At 39.6% G+C, this 21,013-nt stretch overlaps 2 protein-coding genes across 3 annotated transcripts in view; one reads left to right on the top strand and one right to left on the bottom strand.

The window, feature by feature from the left end:
* SppL (signal peptide peptidase-like protein) overlaps positions 1 to 21,013 on the top strand; it is a 107,583-nt gene that overhangs the window by 81,624 nt on the left and 4,946 nt on the right. For both annotated transcript variants that reach the window (XM_065222764.1, XM_065222763.1), the window contains exons 3-6: positions 18,220 to 18,797; positions 18,869 to 18,991; positions 19,065 to 19,713; positions 19,793 to 19,913. In XM_065222764.1, the coding sequence (XP_065078836.1) occupies positions 18,545 to 18,797; positions 18,869 to 18,991; positions 19,065 to 19,713; positions 19,793 to 19,913 (1,146 nt within the window). In that variant the 5' untranslated portion in view covers positions 18,220 to 18,544. The remainder of the gene's footprint in view (positions 1 to 18,219; positions 18,798 to 18,868; positions 18,992 to 19,064; positions 19,714 to 19,792; positions 19,914 to 21,013) is intronic.
* LOC135701814 (solute carrier family 25 member 44) lies at positions 995 to 13,039 on the bottom strand. The gene is made up of 3 exons (XM_065222740.1): positions 12,621 to 13,039; positions 11,940 to 12,408; positions 995 to 3,252 (listed from the first exon to the last, which is right to left on the bottom strand). The coding sequence occupies exons 2-3, from the start codon at positions 12,081 to 12,083 to the stop codon at positions 2,437 to 2,439; spliced, it is 960 nt and encodes a 319-aa protein (XP_065078812.1). The 5' UTR covers positions 12,084 to 12,408; positions 12,621 to 13,039; the 3' UTR covers positions 995 to 2,436.

Raw genomic sequence — 21,013 nt, 5'->3', positions numbered from 1 at the left:
AATGGTTCATCCAGGGAACCATTACTTCGGGCTGTATCCCGTAAAGTTGGTTGTGCTGGAACAGAATCTGGACAAACCTTTTTAGCGAAGTCGAATATCCATTGCGAGGAGTATTCTTCACTCTCATTGGAAGATGAGCGGTTTCGCATATAGCGAGCCTTTTTCCAAAGCATTGTAATCGAGGTTTATCTAGAAAGTCCCTCAATAAAAGTACGCCAGTAATTTCGTTTCTTTGCTTTTGGTAAGTTTTTAAGCTTTTTTTCAAGCTTTAGATACTTTTCAAAAAGCTCAGATCTTTCATGTCTACGATAATCTTTAAATGCATCGGATTTCATAAGATACAACTTTGTGCATTCGTCATCCCATCCAGGGGTGGCGGGTCTTCTTTTGAGGGATGCACTTGGAACACGTCGTTTCTGAGCTTCTAATGCGCTTTAGTTGATTAGTTCGGTAAAGAAACGATACTCTTGCAGTGGTGGTAGAGGATCGGTAGAATCAATACCAAGAGTTACCGTCGATACAAATTTTTGCCAATCAATGTTCCTCGTGAGGTCAAAAGGAACTTGAATTGACTGATCTGTTTTTAGAAGACCACTTACGATTGAAATAATAATTGGTAAGTGATCACTACCATGAGGATCATTTGGGCCTAATCTGCGCGGCGTGTGAGGTGAGGTGACAGTGAAGTGATGGTGAAGTGACAATTGTCACCTCGGGTGAGGTGACTCTCCATTTGATTTGCACGGAGAGTCACCTCACCCGAGGTGACATTTGTCACTTCACAAGTGACAGCGTGTCACATCACCTCACACGCCGCGCAGAATAGGCCAAATTGATAACCTTCCACAGACAATCTAATGATAGTGAGTTAGAGCACAAAGATATGTCAAGACGGCTCTCTTGAGCAGGAGGGTTTGCTATATCTTAAATAAAGGAACTCTCACCTTTCACTCACAGATGGTGACCTTCGGATAGCATTAAATATAAGACAATGTTTTGTTTGAGTTCTTTTACAGTTGTTGTATATTTGCCATTACATTTTAAGTTTGCTTATACAGTACAAAAGGGAAAGGAAACACTATGCTCTTATGCAGAAGGTGCTTTTACAAAGCATAAATAATTACATTTAGTTGGCGCCTCTCCTATACGCATATACTTTTCTGTTCCATTGGCTTCATTACATTTTCCTTTGTTTAATGAGTCATGCAACTCTATGGTTTGTAAATTTAAAAAAAATATAACCTAACGGTAAAGCAAAATAAGTTGTGTATAAATAAATTACCCCCTAACATAGGTCTAAAAAGAAGAAACGGTGGCGTTGTTATTGTTGGTAACATTGAGACAGTAATGGTAAATGAAACACTCCATTGTCACCGCGCTCTTGATAACCAAAGACGAGAGCAACAATGACTTTCCGAGTTCACACTCAACTGTGAGAGAAACTTGAAAAGAAGCACTGCTTTGAACATTTTGCAATACATGCGCTACCGGTATAAGCGTTAAAGCTGTGCTGCTGTGCAGTGTGGTCTGAATCGGTATTCTTCACATCTGAACGATTTCTGCTGTTTATTCTTGATCAAGTTGGTTATTGTGATGAGGGTTTCTTTTCCAAACCAACAACACCTATGAGTTCCTTCCTTTCATTCTAAGTATGCTTTTTGTTTCGCTACGATAATATGCTAATATACTTAACTGCTTGCCTAACATTTGATTCCTAAGTCCATTCTGAAACAAATGGTTGCAGCAACTTGGAGCTGCTGCTACCAGCAGAGTGATTTAAGAGTTGATTTATAACCATCTAGCAACGAACGGAAAAATATGCCTATTACAATTATTATCATTGTTATTGTTAGTTGCTTACAGCTCATGAGGTGCGCACCGATCAAGCACTGTGGATTAGAAACGGATGTTTTTTGTGATCAATTTAGCAGCCAATTGGATTTTCGAAAACCGAATATGGAAACATTAATATTTTACGTCAAGTTCTTGAAATATTCGAGACATTTCTAACATAAATTAAAAACAAAACAATAACAACTTTTTTAACATCAACCATAAATTCAGTTTGTAAAATTGTAACAAATCGCCGTTTTTTCTGGATGGTGCCGGATTTCATTGAAATAAAAAAAAAATCAGGAAAAATATGTTTCCACTGTTTGGACCGCCTTGAATACCTTAAAGCCTAGTATAAGGATGAAATGTAAATCAAGATAAATTTTGCCGCAAAAAAGTTCAATCTCCAGCCCACAGTGCGATGGCAGCAGAATTCTTTTGTTTTTCTTCACATTCGCACATTTTCATGCAGCCACCGGTCGTTGGTCGCCGGTGGATTTTCCTGTCCGTCAGGTGAGCTGTTCTCTTCTCTCGCGCAGCACCCCACTGACGAGCGCTGGTGCCGTGCTACGCATGGCATGTTCATCTCTGACTATTGCCAAATCACCACTTTATAAGATGTCTGTACTGTTCGTTCACCGAGACGCGTTTGATCGTTTCGTAGCCTAAGATAATGCTAAATGAGAACGCAGCCGATTGTACTAACCGCGCGGTAAGACCCTTAAAGAACATGTGGAAATGTTCCTCGTGCCAAAGCTCACGGAACGCCACCTGCATCGAGTCTAGTCGTTGCACTTGCAACCGTGCCCGCACGATGTCCAGTGGATTGGTGATGACGGTGGTGGTGAATCCTCCTAAACTACCGGCTACGCATTGTACCAGCAGGTGTGACACCCAAGGCGGACAAATCTTGAGCAATTCATCTTGATACAAGTGATAGAAAGCCCACCACATGGCCGAATTAGGTACATATGCCATCATACTAGCCACATACCCCCGGTAGAAACCCTTGAACCCATCCCTTCGCATAACTTCCCGGGCAATTTCCACCGTTATCCGAAACCGGCTACTCCGCTCAAAGTCTATTCCCAATGGGTTTACGCTGGCTGCTTTCACGCCTCCGGCCGCCCCCATTCCGAGAACCATCGCATGCTGTGATATCACGTCGAAGGGTACGACGATAGTTTGTCCCACCAGTGAGGCGGCTCCACCCGCCACCAGAGATTTCGTTCGTTGACTAGCTCCGTTTTGATTTAGCAAATGCCGGACTCCCTCGTAGGTGCTGATGTAAAACACTCCGGACACGATCTGCACCGAGGAGATCCAGAAGCCCCGGTACAAGCCCGGCAGGCCTTCGTTGCGATAGATTTTGGCGCCCGCATCGATCATCCCTTTGTAGACGTCGTTTTTGTACTGGACCTAAAATCGAAAACAAAGCAAAACATTAGTGTCATTCGAGTAATCGCGAGAGACTAAGTTGTTATAATTTTTTTATAAAAGAATAGAAAGTTTGTTAAATTAAACCATCAAATTGGAATGCTTTCTATCAAATAAAAATTATGAAAAGAAAATCAATCAACTCTTACAACTAACATGTAACATGTTTTGTTCAAAAACTATCGTGAAAAATAAAAGAGAAGCGGATTCAAAACAATCTGTCTTGGCAACTTGGCTAGGCGATTTCTAGCAGCACTGCTAATGCAGTCAATATAGATACTGCTCGTTTGGCTCTGGCTTTGACAGTTCAGTTGGCTAAAAACCAGCCAGTCCTCCCTTATCCTAGACCGTCGCTAGGTTGTCCTATCCATGAGAGCCTATGGAGGATTACATTTTCAGTAGCGTTTTTCACGGTTTGATGTTTTCCCAGATGGAACTGATATGCTTTTATGGGCAGTATAATATCCATCGCCTCACGTCAGACTAACACCGAACACTTTCTTGTACTGTTTCTTTAAAGTTCATCAAATCTGACATCGGATACCTACATCATTAAGTTATTAAGTAGAAAAAATGTATTGATTTATGTTTTATTATTACATTGTGATTTATTCCCCATTCTTGAAACTAACCTATAATTTACTTATATATTGTTTTTTTCTCATTCTTTACAGGTAATGCAAATTTACGCCCATTGGTAATTGGAACCTTAAAATTCATGGAAATAATTCTGCGGTATAAAAAAAACATAAGCCAGCAGTCAACCGTCACAATTGGTAAATAATTATAATCAAAATATTGCTGCTATAAATACATATATTTTAGTTGTGAGTGATCACAGTAAAAAATATTCTGAAATAATCGCATCTAAAACGGCGCACTTCAATCATATAAAAAAGTATTGTCGTTGTACTTCGCGCGATGTACAAATGTAGCGGATAACATAACTAATTTCAGAAGTTAATCATCATGGTTCGAAAGTCTCCATTAGTTACTTTGACGTTGATGTCTGTGTTAGGAAAGCTTACTTTCACGACTGACTCATCGCTGCCCTGTCCAACCAAAAACGACATGCTCACAATCTTCCGTTTAGATGTACTTGCAATTGATGTCTTTGATAGGGTAACCACCACGTCACGTGGCCAGTGCGCAAAACAGTCAAGTTCAATGAGTCATTTTGATATGACCTCTCAATCATTCAGACTCTCACGAGGCAGTGAATGATGAGGCAGATAGCAGTTCAATCTGCCTCATCATTCACTGCCTCGTGAGAGTCTGAATGATTGAGAGGTAAACGAGTCACTGACAGCCGAGCACTCAGTCAGTAGCTCAGTCAACACGTTTGTTCTGCCGTGATGGTACCCAATATTTGTTTTGAATGACTGAGCGTACATTTTCTATGGAAAAAATGACTCAATTACATGCTGTGTGAGCGAAGGCAAGCGGTGTGCGTCGCCTGCTCGTGAGTGACTGAATGTTTTTGTTGCCTCTTTCATTGCCTCGTCCTTTACCGTTTGATACAAACGGTCTGCACAGAGCAATGGATTGAATCGTGCAGTCCTACCACACTCCCATATCATTTGGGTCCATTGCGATGGTTTGTCGAGGTCTTTTCGGGTTTCCCTCTGAGTATGTAAATTTAAAAACGCCCAACTGGCTGATAGGCTGCCATGTTACTGAAACCAACATCTGAAACGTCACAGCGTCAAAATTTCATCAATTTTCATACACTGGAACTATTTTAAATAAGTGCGATTACATTGGAAAAAATCGTCACATTAGCACCCCTCGGCCAATTTATTAGTTAAGAGTCAAACAGTGAAGTTATTACTTTGGGTTCGAAAAATATAAAGGTTGTGCTCAGAAAAACGAAGCAATTTCAGATGGTGTATAATAATCGATATTTTTTTCAAAATTAAAGAACCTAATTAAAGTGTTAACTGCAAAAATGGCGTGACTAGATTTTGTTACTTTTCTCCACTGAGAATGTTTTCTTCTGTTAATATTACACAAAATGTGAGCGAAAATATTAAGCATATTAAAAATATCAGTCACGCCTTTTTCGTAATTCAGTCTTTAATCTGCCGTTTGTTTATAAACATTGAACTGTGAATGGAGTCCACAATTCGTGAGCCCACAGTATTGTTAAGGCAAGGTAAATATGATAGGGGTGCCACCTTGCAGAAAAAGACACTTTGGAAGCAGTATTTTAATGCAAATGATAGCTATACAGACGGAAGAAATTCACAATAAGGCAATAGGTCTATAAAACTTATCTCGCCGTGCAAAATATTGAAATCTGCATCATTATGATGGTCTTCAAGATGGCGGCGGGTGATCAAGTTTTTAGGCCTATAAGGGGTTGTTTTCAAACGTCGTTCCAACTGTTTTCGACACTGTTTGGAGTCATTAAGACGCCAAGAGCAGCAAATCTATCTATATAGGGGAAATGGATGTAATGTCGGCCTAAATGCCCCTAATTTGGGCCCATACATAAATTCAGCAATCGACTAAATTTTCAATAGCGACCAAAAATACCCATTAGTACCGTCCCAATGACGTGTTCAGGCCAACATTAGAGACATTTCCTCTATATAAAAATGAATTTTTGTTTGTCTGTCTGTCTGTCTGACCCTTATAGACTCGGAAACTACTGAACCGATCGCCGTGAAAATTTGTATGCAGGGGTTTTTGGGGCAGGTTCTTATGATGGTTCGAGACCCTTTCCCTCTGTAAGGGGAGAGGGGGTTCCCATGCAAATTAAACAAATTTCTGCATAACTCGAGAACTAATCAAGCAAATGGAACCAAATTTGGCATTTAGTGGTATAAGGAGATGGTTATAGGTGGTAGCCACTTAGATAAGAGGGAGGGCGGCTACATTCAATATAGCACGCTTTTTTTAATCGGCGCATAAACTCAAGCTAATATTGAATCCCGAGCAAGGCCGGGCGCACTCAGCTAGTCACTTATAAATTCCATAGGCATAGATTAAGCACGACTTATGAATGATTCTCGTACTACACGAGGCACTATGGGTGGTTCTTGAGTCTTTTAGCTCAGTCTTTAGTTTGTTCGATTTCTCAAGTCTTGATTGACGTGAATGCTCAGGGTTTGATTCCAATCTGCTACATTTTAAAATACTTTCTTTAAGTTTCATAAGCTGAGATATAAATTTATTTATTTTGACTTGTGAAATATTTTGGATACATCAAACTTATGCATTCTATAAGTCACAATTTCATACCTAAGTGTTTCTTATGGAATTCCTTAGCTTTTTTTTTTGCCTCAATGTAGGCAAAGGTATTTAGCTAGTCACTAGGGTCAAAAAATGGAGCACTAGTGCCATAACTTGCACATTTACCTTACGTTAATTAATGACGATCCAAGATTAGCTGTTTGGCCAAGACTCACATTTATCAGGAAGCCCAGCTTATCGATGCTACCGAACATTCCGCGCAACCTAGCGTCTTCACATTGAAACTGTGTATGATACACAAATACATACGAACATTAGTGTGCGTGCGTTTCTTTTGTGAATGGTTCAATGCAAACGTAAAGCGGGTACGAGAGTGGCTCGGGAGTTTTTTTAATTCATAGGTTCAACTAGACGTTCGTTAGCTGAAAAATATTTACTCTTCACTTAGCGAATAGCATGCTGCTGTCAAATGCATCAATGTTCATCCTCGTGCACATCTGGTCCATCTTGATATTTTGAAATGTAAAAAATTACCCTTTACGCTGAAACTTAACCACTGCCGGTGCGTTATCTGTAGGATTCGATAGTGAAAAGTACTATTAATTTGATACTACTAATAGTTTTTTTTCCCATCCTAAAAAAAACTTGAAACAATTTAGTATCATGTTAGTAGTATCTTATGTATAAAATGAGTGTATATTTTGTCCCGTTTTCCGGTGTAGGAGATATTTTCATGAAATACCAGTTAGGGTGGGTGAGCCAGTAGTGGAGGAACTAAGACAATTTTTTGTTAAAAAATAAATAAACGATGTACTTAAAAAATTTATTCGTCAATCTATAGCTTTAATTTGCTAGAATCTTTTAGAATCTAATTTGCTAAAAAAATATTACATCGTATTTAAATTTTATACATTTTTCGAAAACTTGTCCACCGTTAATAGGAACCAGAACGTCACAATATCAGCTTCAATCGACAAAATCGATGCGACGAAGAGACTGCTAGCTTTCTTTTTCTGTTGAAGTCGGTGCCTACAAACAAATTTGCAATCGTTTGTCTATATTTTTCCCATCGCTTTATTCGTCTTTCTTTCAAGCTTCAAGTAAAAGAACGCTCGACTTTGATAGTTTCGTCTGTCATGAAACATGTCAACTGAGATTTTATGACGCGTATATGACGGAAAATGAACGTTTATATTTCAAGCATTTCTCACGTAAAAAAATGAAGATTAAACATAATATCAACAATCAATACGAAACTAACGATTTTAAATTGGCTCACCACTTTAGTAGCCTATTGGTCCCAAGCAAACGATTAACGCACCCTATTCTAGTCGAAATTCTAGTACTACGCAATGTTTGTTTTGATTCGCTATGAAAGTTTGACAGATAATATGAGGGGTTATTGGTTTTTCCTATGTTTCGAGGGGTGAATCGATTAGCTTGGGACCGAAGAGAGTACCAGAGCTGAGCCAAAAAGTTGAGCACGTTATTTCGGGACCTTCTAGTCTTAGAGTTACCTCTATGGTAATATGCTTAATTTATCTTCAATACATTTATTTATCTAAAAAAAGAAACGAAAACGGGACATAACACATATCAAATAAATTTTAAGAGCGGTGACAAAGTGTCGTTGAAAGGAATTGAAAGCAAAATTGGGACTTCGTTTCAACTAGAAAATCAACGTTATGTTCATTGAAAGGAGATGAGCAAAGCAATGACGAGAAAACCATCCTTTTTCATTTTCGTTTCGTGCTAATAGTTCAGCTAGCTAATGATGCGGTAATCACGTTGTATGAAAGAAGCAAAACTCGAGTTCATTTGAGAGCTTCGAATATGTAGAGCCCTGATATGAACACTGTTCCAGTAGTAGTGGTATTTGCTAACTTTGGTTCCAATATAAGTGGAACGTATTGGTTTCTTATGGGTTCTACTATTATAGGTGCAAAGGACTCAAAATCTTAAGTAAAATCAATTGTTTTCCGTAACTTTTTGGGCTAATTTCAAGCTTGAAATATGCAAATTTGCTTTATTTTAGGAGAGCTACCGATGAAAAATAAGCTTATCCGGTTTTACCTCATTATTCCGGCATAACCCCCAGACCGCAACTATATGTACACCACTATTACCATAGAGGTAACTCTAAGACCAGAAGGTCCCGAAGAAACGTGTTAAACTTTTTGGCTCAGCTCTAGTACTCTCTTCGGTCCCAAGCTAATCGATGCACCCCTCGAAACATAGGAAAATCCACGAACCCCTCATTTTATCTGTCAAACTTTCATAGCGAATCAAAACAAACATAGCGTAGTACTAGAATGTCGACTAGAATGGGGCACGTTAATCGATTTGCTTGGGACCAATAGGCTAGTCAAGTAGTGAGTCAATTTAAAATCTTTAGTTACCATCGGTTGCTATTACTGGAACACAGGGTAGGTGTTATGATATATTAAAATCACCTCGGTGACAAATTAATAAACCAGCTCATGGGTAAATTGGAAGCAAGTAACCGAAACACTTTGTGTCCAAGTCCGAAGGATCCCGAAGCAACCCCAAAAGACTGTCATGCCTTAAATAAGTAATCATTAATGGCATTTATTAGTAACAATAATTACTCCAGATTGCTTCAAGTACTGAGGTCATCAGGTGAAAATTGGGGACCGAAAAGATAACCTTAATTGCAATAGTTCAGGACGAATCCAGAAAACCTTGTAAACCTTGTACTTGTAGAAAAATCAAGAGGATCCTGGTCATAAATCCAGGAAAACTCATCTTGAAGAGAATATTCATATGACTAAAACCACGAAATCGAAGACTTCAATAAAAAAAACTCAAGACCTCTAAGAAATGTCTAAAATTCGGGGCAGCTACAACGGTTTTCTGGATCTTTCCTTGAAATCTATTGAGCGTTATGGCAATTAAGTAAAGCGGTTTTCAAATTTCATTCTAAATCTGTTTATTAAAATGTTTGAGATTCACTTCCAAAGCCCGCGTACTCATATAAAAATTCATCGGAACCGGAGAAAGCTTTGCAGTCTTCCAGAATGATCTTCAAAGTTCTATAAAACACCAAAACCTAGCTCATCCCCCATGAAATGTATGTACACACTGCAACTCGTCCTGCTCTGTTAACTCATCCTGAATCTCCCCGAAGTAAGAGGTTATTGTTCAAACGATCGTGTAGGTACACGGTTTCTTTCAGTTATGCGTCATTAACATACATATTGACTCATTGGTGCACCAAATCTAGAACAGTAACACTCGAAAGAACTTCTCATGTATTTTATTCAAAACTTAGGCCAAACCACCGTTATGCCAAACGACCTACAACCTCTATCAACGCAGTATTGACGAATGCTTCCTCTAATGCAGGGGTTTTCAAATCGAGCTCCGCCAAGTCTTTAGAAACTTGAAATTTGGTTGAGTGAAATCTAGATAAACATTTCAAAAGGTCCTATCTGCATTGATTGATTCTCTTCTGAAGAAATCTGTTTGCTTAGCTAGGGTTATCAAAAGAAAAAGTCGATGAAGAGAATCGATCAGCGCATATAAAACCATTTTAAATTTTCATCGAGAAATGTTGTCAATATTGTAGATTCAAGAAAATGAATTCAAACAAAATGTCGGATGTTCAAATTGACTTCAATATCTTTCGAAACCTATCAAAAACTGTCTACGTAGTTTATGGCAGGCCCGCTGACAATCTGATATTAAGTATTGGAGCATTTCGATACCAGCTTCTCCGATTTTCATAACAATATGCAAAATTGCCCACTATGGGTAATTATTCAAATTTCTGCTGGAATTCGATCCTTTTGACTCTCGCCTCATTTTTTTTTTTCAATACATCATAGCACGAAAACGTCTCTTCTAATCGACATGCTGTCTGAGACAAAGTTACAGCAGGTAAGTAGGTGGCATTTAAAGAAAACACTTATAAACATTGAAAGTTGCATTCCAACGAGTATGATTGGATGGTGAAACAAATCGATTGATCTCTAGAACATGATCCAAGATACTTTGGCAATTTGTCGGTGAATTCAAAGCGGAATAACTCAAAAGCAATCGTAATGTCGAATAATTGTAGTAGAATCATGCATTTTGGATCCCAATAGATCAGTGCACAGCTCTAGCCTAAAGTTCTCCGCATCATTTCTTTAAATTCTCATAAAGAAATAACAAACGGAAAAAGAAATTTTAGGTTAGCTTTGACTTTTGTGTACGAATCCATGGCGGATATTGGAAAAAAAAGCTGAAATCCCATTGTGAATCATGATAGATATTCATATTCAACCAAATGCCAGAACGTCATAAAATTCAATCCTAAATCCCCTACTCTCATGCAGTGCTGATAAAAATCATTTCTTCTACACTCAAATAAGCTGAAAATGAAGACAACCTTGAAAGATAAGCCAACTGCCTGCATGAATTGGAATTTTGACATGATAACATTCTCTTGATCAAGGCAACCGCTGAGTTTCGAAGTCGACAATTCTCGCGCAACAGGATCGATTATCTTCATCGATTTTCTCTTTCGCGAATAACCCGACTGCAAATGAATTTCCCATTCAGTGTGTTGTTTCAGGCGCAAGCTAACATCACCTTCTGTCGAACAGTCGAGCTTAGCGAGAAATTCGTTTGTATTGCCGTGGTAAACCAAAGAGAAAGTCGATTAAGAGAATAGATCAACGAGGATAGGCCCTTTTCAAATGTTACGCGAGATTTGTTTTCGTTCATTCAGGCTCTGAACCATTTGGTGTATTATTTTAACTTTTGGTTAAAATTTGACAGATGAAAAGTTATCGATTAACCCTGCTATCCGAGCGTGGTTACTTCTGACAGACAAGAAGTTAAATTTTGAGATTTTCGAAATGTCACTTTTAACCACGAGTTAATTTTAACTCGGCAAATGGTTCACAGCCTCAAAGATGCGTACTCAAGCTGAACATTGCATTAGGTCCAAAGTAACATTGACAGATTCTCTTCGTCGACTTTCTCTTTGCATCCCCACGGCCATGTATCGATGATCTCGATGATCTGGAACGATAAAAGAAGCTTTTATCTAGCATCTAATACGACAAATACATCAAGAAACGGTTCTGTGATCAAGTTATTAACGAAAGAGAAAGTCGCCGAAGAGAATCGATCAATGTTACTTAGGGCCTAATGCAATGTTCAGCTTGTACTCTTTATCGTCTGTTCTTTTGGCACATCAATATTCGTTTGGTATAGAATGATGTTTGAAGCGGTCAACGGCTGCCAAACAAGAACGATTTTTTTTTCGTTCAGAACAGCATCTACATAATGCAGCAGTTATCGTTGCCCGACCGAATCGTAACAAACAACTCTATTACCCTTGTTTCAATTGCATTGACTTTCGCTAGCGCCTAGCGACAAGCCCCCTCCTTACAATGTAACTTCATCATCCTCATCATAGCCTATAATAGAGCTTGTTAACGCAAGAATAGACCCCGTACCTGTAGTTGTGTTTTGATCACGGTCAACGGGAACAACGCACAGCGGACGGAGAACGAGCTTAGCATCGACAGCGGGAAGAATTTCTTCTTGTCCATCATGTCCCACTCGATGGTTTTGATGAATGCTTCACCGGCAGAGTCCATTGTGTTGCCTTCCCGAACACTCTGGTCTAACGAGAAAAAAAAGGTCCAAGATCCAATATCCTTACAATATCCGCGATAACAGTCAGTGACGTCACGCTCGTTTCCGCATCATTGTCTCCAGGTCCAGGGTCGCGTCACTCACGTTGTCGAACCCGATTGTCACCTCCACTGAGCAACGGTGCCGTGGACTTTCGGACTCTTTGCGTCACGATCTTCTTTTGTTTTCGTCTCCGATAACAGCTTATCTTTACACTCTGCAGTCTGGTCAGCTTTGCATCACCTTTTAGCACCTCTTGGCGGTTAGGCGCTTACCTTTGCCGTGACCCTGAAACGAAGCAACGAGCTGAATAGTCACCAACCTTCCAACGAATAGATATTTCTGAGATTTCTTCCGATACTAAGCGCCCTTCTTGATGGGCAATCCAAACACAAGATGTTTATATAACTGGATGATACCAAACACAAATCTCGCTCGTCGTAGTGCTCAGCTGAGCGAGTGCTAGCTCACCCTCACGGAAGTACACACAGAACGCTCACCTTGAAACCACCAGATTTTTCACCGAGCAGGTAGAGTGAGGAAACTTTCCAAAATCTGACCCCTGCCACTGCTAGATAGACGTCATTCTGGCCATTCAGATACCAACCAACGTTTTCATTGGCGAACGATGGGTGTTTTCCTTTCACGACTTGCTGACTAAAGCGAAAAGTTTTCCACAACAAGAAAACCGTCCTAGTTTCACCTTTTCTTCTCCAACTACTACACTGTAACTGTGCACTTCCTCTGTGCGCGCTGCTCGTTCGATTTTGACTGATTGATACCCTCGGCGTGATCACAGCACATCGACGAGAAGCGAAAAATGTGAACGAGTCGACGGACGATTCTCGCTTACAAAATGCTGGTGAACGATCTTTCCCATTAAATGGCAATTTTGTGGCACTTAGGTCTGGTCCATTTACTGGTGAACGATGATGAAATTTCTGCTGCTTCGCGACTGACGGACATTGACACTTATGTTTCTGCTCATCTCACTAACCGTGCGAGGTGGATTCTGCTGTTTCTCTTCCCTGGGTACTGTCAAACGAGTATACGTTTGTGTGCGTGCATCACGTGGGTTGTTTACATTTTTCTTCGATGTGTTCGTGAGGCGTTTTGGGGTTATTTTTTTTATGGCGAGCCACTTTTCCACGACGTGCCACACTGATGTTATTTACGTAATAAACCAATTTGTTTAAATAAATATTATATTAGACTCCTCAAAAGTGCGGAATCGGTAATAAAAGTGCATTTTTACGTTGTATCGTGTTGGTGTCTTCTGCGCGCTTATTCCGAGGAATAAGTGCTCGGAAGACACCACATCGATTTAACGTAACGTAGCGTTTCCGTACTTATAACACTTATAATGTGTTACATTCTATTACGAACAGTCAACTCTCCATAACTCGACAGTGAAGGGACCATCGAGTTAAAGAATTGTCGACTTGTTAAATTATATTTTTGTTCGTACCTAATTTTGAGAATAATCCCGAATTATTCCATCTACTGTAATATATTCTTCTTCTTATTCATCGCATTTCAAGCTTATTGCTTATCTCATATTAGATTTTGCGTGCTCTCAACTTAGTGTTGTAGATGCAATTCCACACATATTAATTGAGAGCTTTCGGTGCCTGCACCATTTTTGCATTAGTATAATAATTATTGTGTGGCAAGTTGGAAACTAACGATTTTAAATTGGCTCACTTCTTGGTAAAACTATAGAGGTAACTCTGGTAAAACTGGTCATGCGACACCTAGTTTTCAGATTTGCAATTACAAAACTGATGATGTTATAAAACATATTCCATTGATGAATCTACGCGAAACTGCACCAGTGCATGCGACACCTAGGTTTGAAATCCAAAACCACAAAAGTGATGATGTACTAAAAAATATTCCATACGATTTGACAGGTAGCAAAACGTCATTATCATTTTAACATCATTTCCATCTGCTGGACGACCGTAACGTAGATTCATCAATACGATTTCACAACATTTCCATCTGCTGGTCGACCGTCACTTAAATTCATCAATTGAGAAATTGTAATTTTTTATCGAATAACATTGATTGTATTTGTTTTTTTTTATGGTTTTCATGGTTTGTACACGGATTGCGCCTATATGCTAGCCGCTATACGGAAGTTTCGGTTGCGTTCGGATGTAAAGCTTGGTACGCAGCTGAAAAGAAAACGGAAAAGTAATTCTTGAGGAATATTCCCAAAAGTAAATTTGACAGCTATAGGGACGTGTCTTTTGCTAAATTTTGAGATCATAGCTATGCATAGGGGGGTGTCGGCTAATTTTAAAATCAACAATTATCAGAACATAATTTTTACAACAAACGTTAAAATTACCTAACGGAATAATTGATCAGACCATTATTCCGCAAGGAAAGTGAAATTGCATTCAGAATGCGCCACCTTCATATCGATCACGATACTAATGTAATCGATCTTTCCTTTACCGATTTCTTTTGAACTGCGTACAGGGTCAAGAAATGCTAAGGAAAAGAAATTTCTTTAGCATTCCGTGTCTTAAGCCTAGTACGCAGCTGAAAAGAAAACGGAAAAGTAATTTTTGAGGATTTTTCCCAAAAGAAAATTTGACAGCTATAGTCTGCTAAATTTTGAGATTATAGCGAGGTGTCGTCAAATTGTAAAATCAACACTTATTAGTGTTTATGTTGTTTAAATGCATCCAAAACATCAGTTTTGCAATAAACGCCAACATTACCTAACGGAATAATTGATCAGATCATTATTCCGCAAGGACAGTGAAATTACATTCAGAATGCGCCACCTTCACGTCGATCACGATACCAATGTAATCGATCTTTTCTTCACCGATTTCTTTAGAACTGCGTACTGGGTCAAGAAATGCTAAAGGAAAATAATTTCTTTAGCATTCCGTGTCCTATCCCGTAGCACGTAAAAACGTCATTACTTTTCAGCTGCGTACCAGGCTTTATTGATGAATTTACGCGAAACTGCACCAGTGCATGCAACGCCTAGGTTTGTAATTCAAAACCACAAAAGTGATGATGTAATAAAAAATATCCCATACGATTTGACAGGTAGCAAAACGTCATTATCATTTTCGACTGTAACGTAAATTCATCAATCCCGTAGCACGTAGAAACGTCATTACTTTTCAGCCGAGTTTTCAGCTGCGTACCAGGCTTAAAGCAAAAATCATGAAACTCAATCTCACCACAGCTTGGTGAGATTTGCAGCTGGTTTGTTCTGTTAGCTTGACATTCCCAAGGGGGGGAGGTGGCTGTCAAATACGAACAATCGTCGCCTACCTCGCATAACTGGTTCCAAACGTAAACAAGCCATAAGAAACCTACAGCGTTTGTTTACGTTTGGAACCAGTTTCATACAAGATGATCAGTAGGCTGATTTGACAGCACGTCCCCCCCCCCCCCAGGATATTCCGGGTTGCGATTCCACAGCTTGCAGTATCAACCACAGTTGTTTACTTGTTGATTTTTGTCGACGAAAATCAATTGTGATCTTGTTCTTTAATGAGATTTGACTTTTTTTATATTTTCCCAACACTGGTTCTGACATAGGAAACATTTAAAAAATACCTCATAAAAAAGACTCTAGAATTGCCTACTTTAATTTTTTGCGATAAGCTGGACCTGTAGAAAAGTTAAATAACTAACCATGAGAACGTAACGTGGGTAGATCACCTTTTCGTGGTACGTTACGGGATGTAAGATCTACCACCGATTCCTAGTCCTGACTACTTCAAATTAGGGGAAAAGGATTTTTCAGTAATCCATGGATTTTTTTTTCTCTTTGTTATAGAGATTTTTAGCCATATGGCTAGTTCATCTCTTCGTAATCCATGGAACATATCTTAGTCCTTGTTACTTTTGATGCCTTGTTGATAGTGACAAGACTCGGCTTTGTCCACCGAGGATGACTGACAAAGGGGCGCGCCTTTGGAGGGTGTTTCAACACTCCGAAGGGTTTAAATAGCGGGACCTTTCAAGAGTCGGATCCTTGCGATAAATGCAAGAATGACAACTGTAAAAAATAGAATACTTCATCATTTATCAATAGTGATGGAGTAATACGACATGCACTAAACTAAGGACACGGGATACACTACAATATATCAAATTACTGGTCGCAGTGGTGTTAGGCAGTGCTGTAAATTCTCAAAATCATTTGAACATTTTTGATGAAAATGAGAAAAGTAGCTATTCGCTATCAAAGAGGACCTCCTTCGAATGGGTGATATCAGTTGCTTAGTCATTTGACGATGGCATGGATCATTCTCATTTGAGAAACGCTATATATCATTCAATTGAGTGTAACCTACACATAAACGGAGCTCTGGTCGACATTCCGGCAAAAAAGCTAAGCCAACCCGACACCAACCTGACTTCTACCAAACTTCAACCTGATGTTGACTCGACATTAACCCGACATAAACCCAAAATTGGCCAGACAACAACACGACATTCACTTTAAATTAGCCTTACATTGATCCGACATCGGGTCGACTTGTCTGTTCGGGACCATTTTGCTGGGTTTCTTCCATATATCAAATGATAGTGAGTGACTCAATTGACAGTGACAATGAGCATCGAATGAGAACGTGACTCTTCAAATTATGGTCATGTGAAAATTCGTTTACACAGAATTGATTGAATGGTTGTATTGGTTCATCTTTAATCGAATGATATGAAAATTCACAGCACTGGTGTTAGGTCCCGAACAGAGGAAAAAACATGAGAAGGAGAAATTTTCATAGTTTCGGACATGTAAATTTACAAGATCCTCTGAATTCGGGATCCTGGAATATTCAAAATCTCTATTTAAAAACCTGATGCTTGATTGAATGTAAGCGAGAACAGTCCATACTGCACCCCTGGGGTAAAATGCCAACTTATAGAAAAACAGCGATAACTTTTCCTCAGATGCATTTTCTGGGTAACGGATTGTGTTTGTTTTCAACTGGAGGTTTCACAAATAATTCTTGATCATAAAATCATATATTGACCTACTGATTCCCTTAAAACATAGCATTTTGTGCAAAATGTGACACAGTTGTTAAAATCGTCGACTGGAAATTAAGCCTTTAACAGCATATATCGCAAAAAATTTAACGAATTCACTTTTCGTATATTTTTTAGATGTTTTACTTAATGAATCACAGTTTAACACTCTATTGAGACCTTATTTTATAATCATTTGAAATACCTCATCCCTTTGCATTATCTACTTGCAGGGGTTATGGTTTGTCTATTATGCGGTGCATTTTACCCCAATGAGTTTTGCACCATCCTACCCTACAAGAAAGAAGCGTCATTTTCATGGTTTGCCAAGGGCGTTGCATACCTCCTCACTACGATGTTGACCAAAATGATAAGGCAATGGATCACATCATTCGATCAGTTTAATATCATTGCCGTGGAACAATATTTTGATATGTTTTTCTTCTAGAACCTCGAAAAAATAGGGTGTTATTTATGCTGAGCTTGAAAATTCTGGAGTGTATGTATTGCTTCAATCTCTTAAATCGCTGGTAGAAGGCCACTCATAAATTACTCGAAAATATGACTAATTGGAACTGTTTTCAAACAAAAATTGTGTAGACTGAACACACAAAATTAGACAACGGACAACACACAAAATCCAGTAGATCAGCAGGGGAAAGGAACCCTCAGTCCGTGGCACACATAATACTATTAAATTGATTGATATGATATGATTGACTATGATATCACTCACTCACTCATGTATACTGAGCACCTCCAGTTGGTGGTGAATAGGGCCAACCATCGTGGGGTCTGATTGCTTTTGCCTTGATTTGGGCCCAGGTTAAATTCATGGTTTGCTTGATTTCCTTGTTGAAGCTCCACCACCATGAGCCCCTCGAGCCTGCATGTGCTACGATTATATGATATGATATGATTAATATATTAAACATGTTTTTATAAACGAGAATGGATGCAGACTGTTGGTTTTTATTTGTATATCGCCATAAGTATGCTCAGCAAAGCATAAGCCAGCCAATCAATCGTCCGATTCATATCTTATCTTTCTAACGCATAACTTCCCCTTTCTTTCCATTCCAGCTCATCGTCATAGTTCATAGATAAACAGCTCTCTCAACGACCACAGCCATCATGTGCTCCCCAAACAAACCGTTGTCAATAGCTGTTTGATATAGTTTCGCGTTTAGCCGGTAGTAACGCGACCTTATCAGTCAAAACTGGGTGTTGTCCCCGAGTATCCGTCGGATTTGATCGTTCCGCAACAATACGGGCAATACGACGTGCAACGGTCTCCCAACAACCAAAGGCTTCCGACAACTGCCTCCGTTGTCCCCGCCACCAATTCGGCGCCGCCAACGGTCCCATTTGTAGGAGACTTCGGTCAGACGCAGTCTCCTATCGTGCAATGTCGGAAGGATTTGCCGCTGGTTTGCAGCAGGACGATATTCTTCAGCAGCAACAACAGCAGGGCGAGTGGTCGGCCTATACCATCATGGATTCGTCGCGTGTGTCCACGTGTCTGATCTCGATGCTATTGATCGTGTACGGTAGCTTTCGCAGTCTTAACATGGAGCAGGAGCAACGCGAGAAGGAAAAAAAGCGCCAAAGCGAGAGCATGAACAACCTGCTCACCGGTGAACCACTACTACCGGAACCAAGTAAGTCGGGATGGGCGACGGGTGAGCGGTAAGCTATGGATTTTTATAAACTGTAGGTTCTATTTTTCCAGATAAATTTGCAACCCTGGACACGATGCACGCGCTCTGTCTTCCACTGGGAGCCTCCATATCACTGCTGGTCATGTTCTTCTTTTTCGACTCCATGCAAATGCTTTTCGCCGTGTGTACAGCAAGTAATTATCTTAACTACTCATAGCATTTCCGGATAGAGGACTCTCATTGGTGATACTTTGTTTCTACTTTCAGTCATTGCCACCGTAGCGCTGGCGTTCCTTCTCCTTCCCATGTGTCAGTATATCATTCGGCCATGTTCGGACGGTACCCGGATATCGTTTGGCGTGTGTGGTCGTTTCACGGCGGCCGAACTGTTCAGTTTTTCGTTGGCCGTGTCAATCGTTTGCGTTTGGGTTCTAACCGGCCACTGGCTTTTGATGGATGCCATGGGGATGGGACTGTGTGTTGCATTTATAGCATTCGTACGCTTACCAAGTCTGAAGGTGTCCACCCTGTTGCTCACCGGGCTGCTCATCTACGACGTCTTTTGGGTGTTTTTCTCGTCGTACATCTTCAGCACCAATGTTATGGTTAAGGTCGCTACTCGACCGGCAGACAATCCCGTTGGATTAGTCGCTCGCAAGCTGAACCTCGGCGGAATTGTCAAAGAGCCACCCAAGCTGAATCTACCGGGAAAGCTGGTATTTCCCAGTATACACAACAGTGGTCACTTTTCGATGCTCGGACTGGGCGATATCGTCATGCCAGGCCTGCTGTTGTGCTTCGTACTCCGCTACGATGCGTACAAGAAGTCACAATGTACGCAGACAGCGGAAGCTGGTGTACCGCCCCCGAGGGGAGTCGGCTCAAAGCTTACTTATTTCCATTGTTCCTTACTAGGGTAAGTATATCGAGAATCAGAGATTTTTTTTATCTGCTTCGAAAGGATGTCGTAATGATAATTGAATGCTTCTTTGCAGTTATTTTCTCGGTTTATTAACCGCCACCGTTAGCTCGGAAGTATTCAAGGCAGCACAGCCCGCTCTGCTGTATCTAGTTCCGTTCACATTGCTACCTCTGCTGACGATGGCGTATCTTAAGGTAAGTTTTTTTTTTTAATTTAAGCGATCATGTCGATATTTCTCAACTCAGTTTTGAATAGATCCTATGTCCATTCGCCGATAAAAAAAATATAAGGGTTGTGTGCAAAGCACGACCGTATTGTTGACGTAGAACTACGAGATTATTTTTGCTTTTCCATTCATTAATTTAAATATACTATTCATTTAAAAAAAAGGAGTTTCGAACGGTTCGCAAGAACACAACAATATGCACGAAACGAAAATCAATTATTTTATTCATGTGTTTCACATATACATTTTTGCCAAAACATCAGCCTTATACATTCCATAAGACAAACCACATATGTCCTATAAGAATGCATTAAAGGTATGTGTGACCGCTTATACATTTCATTTGACACATGATCTTCATTGACTTTTTGCAAGGCGTCTGCTTATTATGAACAATCAGCAATAGCAAATTTGCCAAAAGGTATAAGGAGATTTCTATCCGTGTGGGTTATAGACTAAAAAATGTGCCTTGTGTAGTCACTATTTCCCAAGTAACGGCAAATAAAATTGAAGTTGAAGACAGACGCATAATTCCAGTTGGAACGCAGCAATATTTTTTTTAATTAGTTGTATTTATCTGAACAACTTTTCCAAATACAGCAACATTCTATTTAACAGATCAGTCAAGTTAAAGCAAGCTTTCAGAATTCAAATGGTGCATAACTGCCGATATATTATATGAGAATATAGCTGAGCTGTCCAGTATACAATAGGTCTTATCCAGAGTCGATGTTATAATAAGAGTCCCGCCAAGAGAAAATGTTGCGAACAAGCAGCACTGTTTGTGATTTATTTTTCGTCAGCGTAAACAGCAACCAGATGTTTTGCGTTAGCATCGGATGACTATTATTCAAAAGTGAAAAATTTAATGTCGATAACGGAGCTTCTGGGAGACAAAAACAATTATATAACCTGAAAAATGTTCAAACAAGTGCTTGGTATAACTTATAACTACCACAATGCACTAAATAAAGCGAATAAATGTTTTTCATCTAAAATTACTAAACTATTGTCAGTAATGAATGCAATACTTGTAGTTCGTTGGCTGTGGGAACAATAATGTTTATT

Source organism: Ochlerotatus camptorhynchus, unplaced genomic scaffold, assembly GCF_037179485.1.
Source record: "Ochlerotatus camptorhynchus isolate MF236.1 unplaced genomic scaffold, CSIRO-AGI_Acam_v1.1 ptg000177l, whole genome shotgun sequence".
NCBI classification, from domain to species: Eukaryota; Metazoa; Arthropoda; class Insecta; order Diptera; family Culicidae; genus Ochlerotatus; species Ochlerotatus camptorhynchus.
Note: the sequence above shows the minus strand (reverse complement) of the source record. Positions and strands in the feature narration are given on the sequence as shown.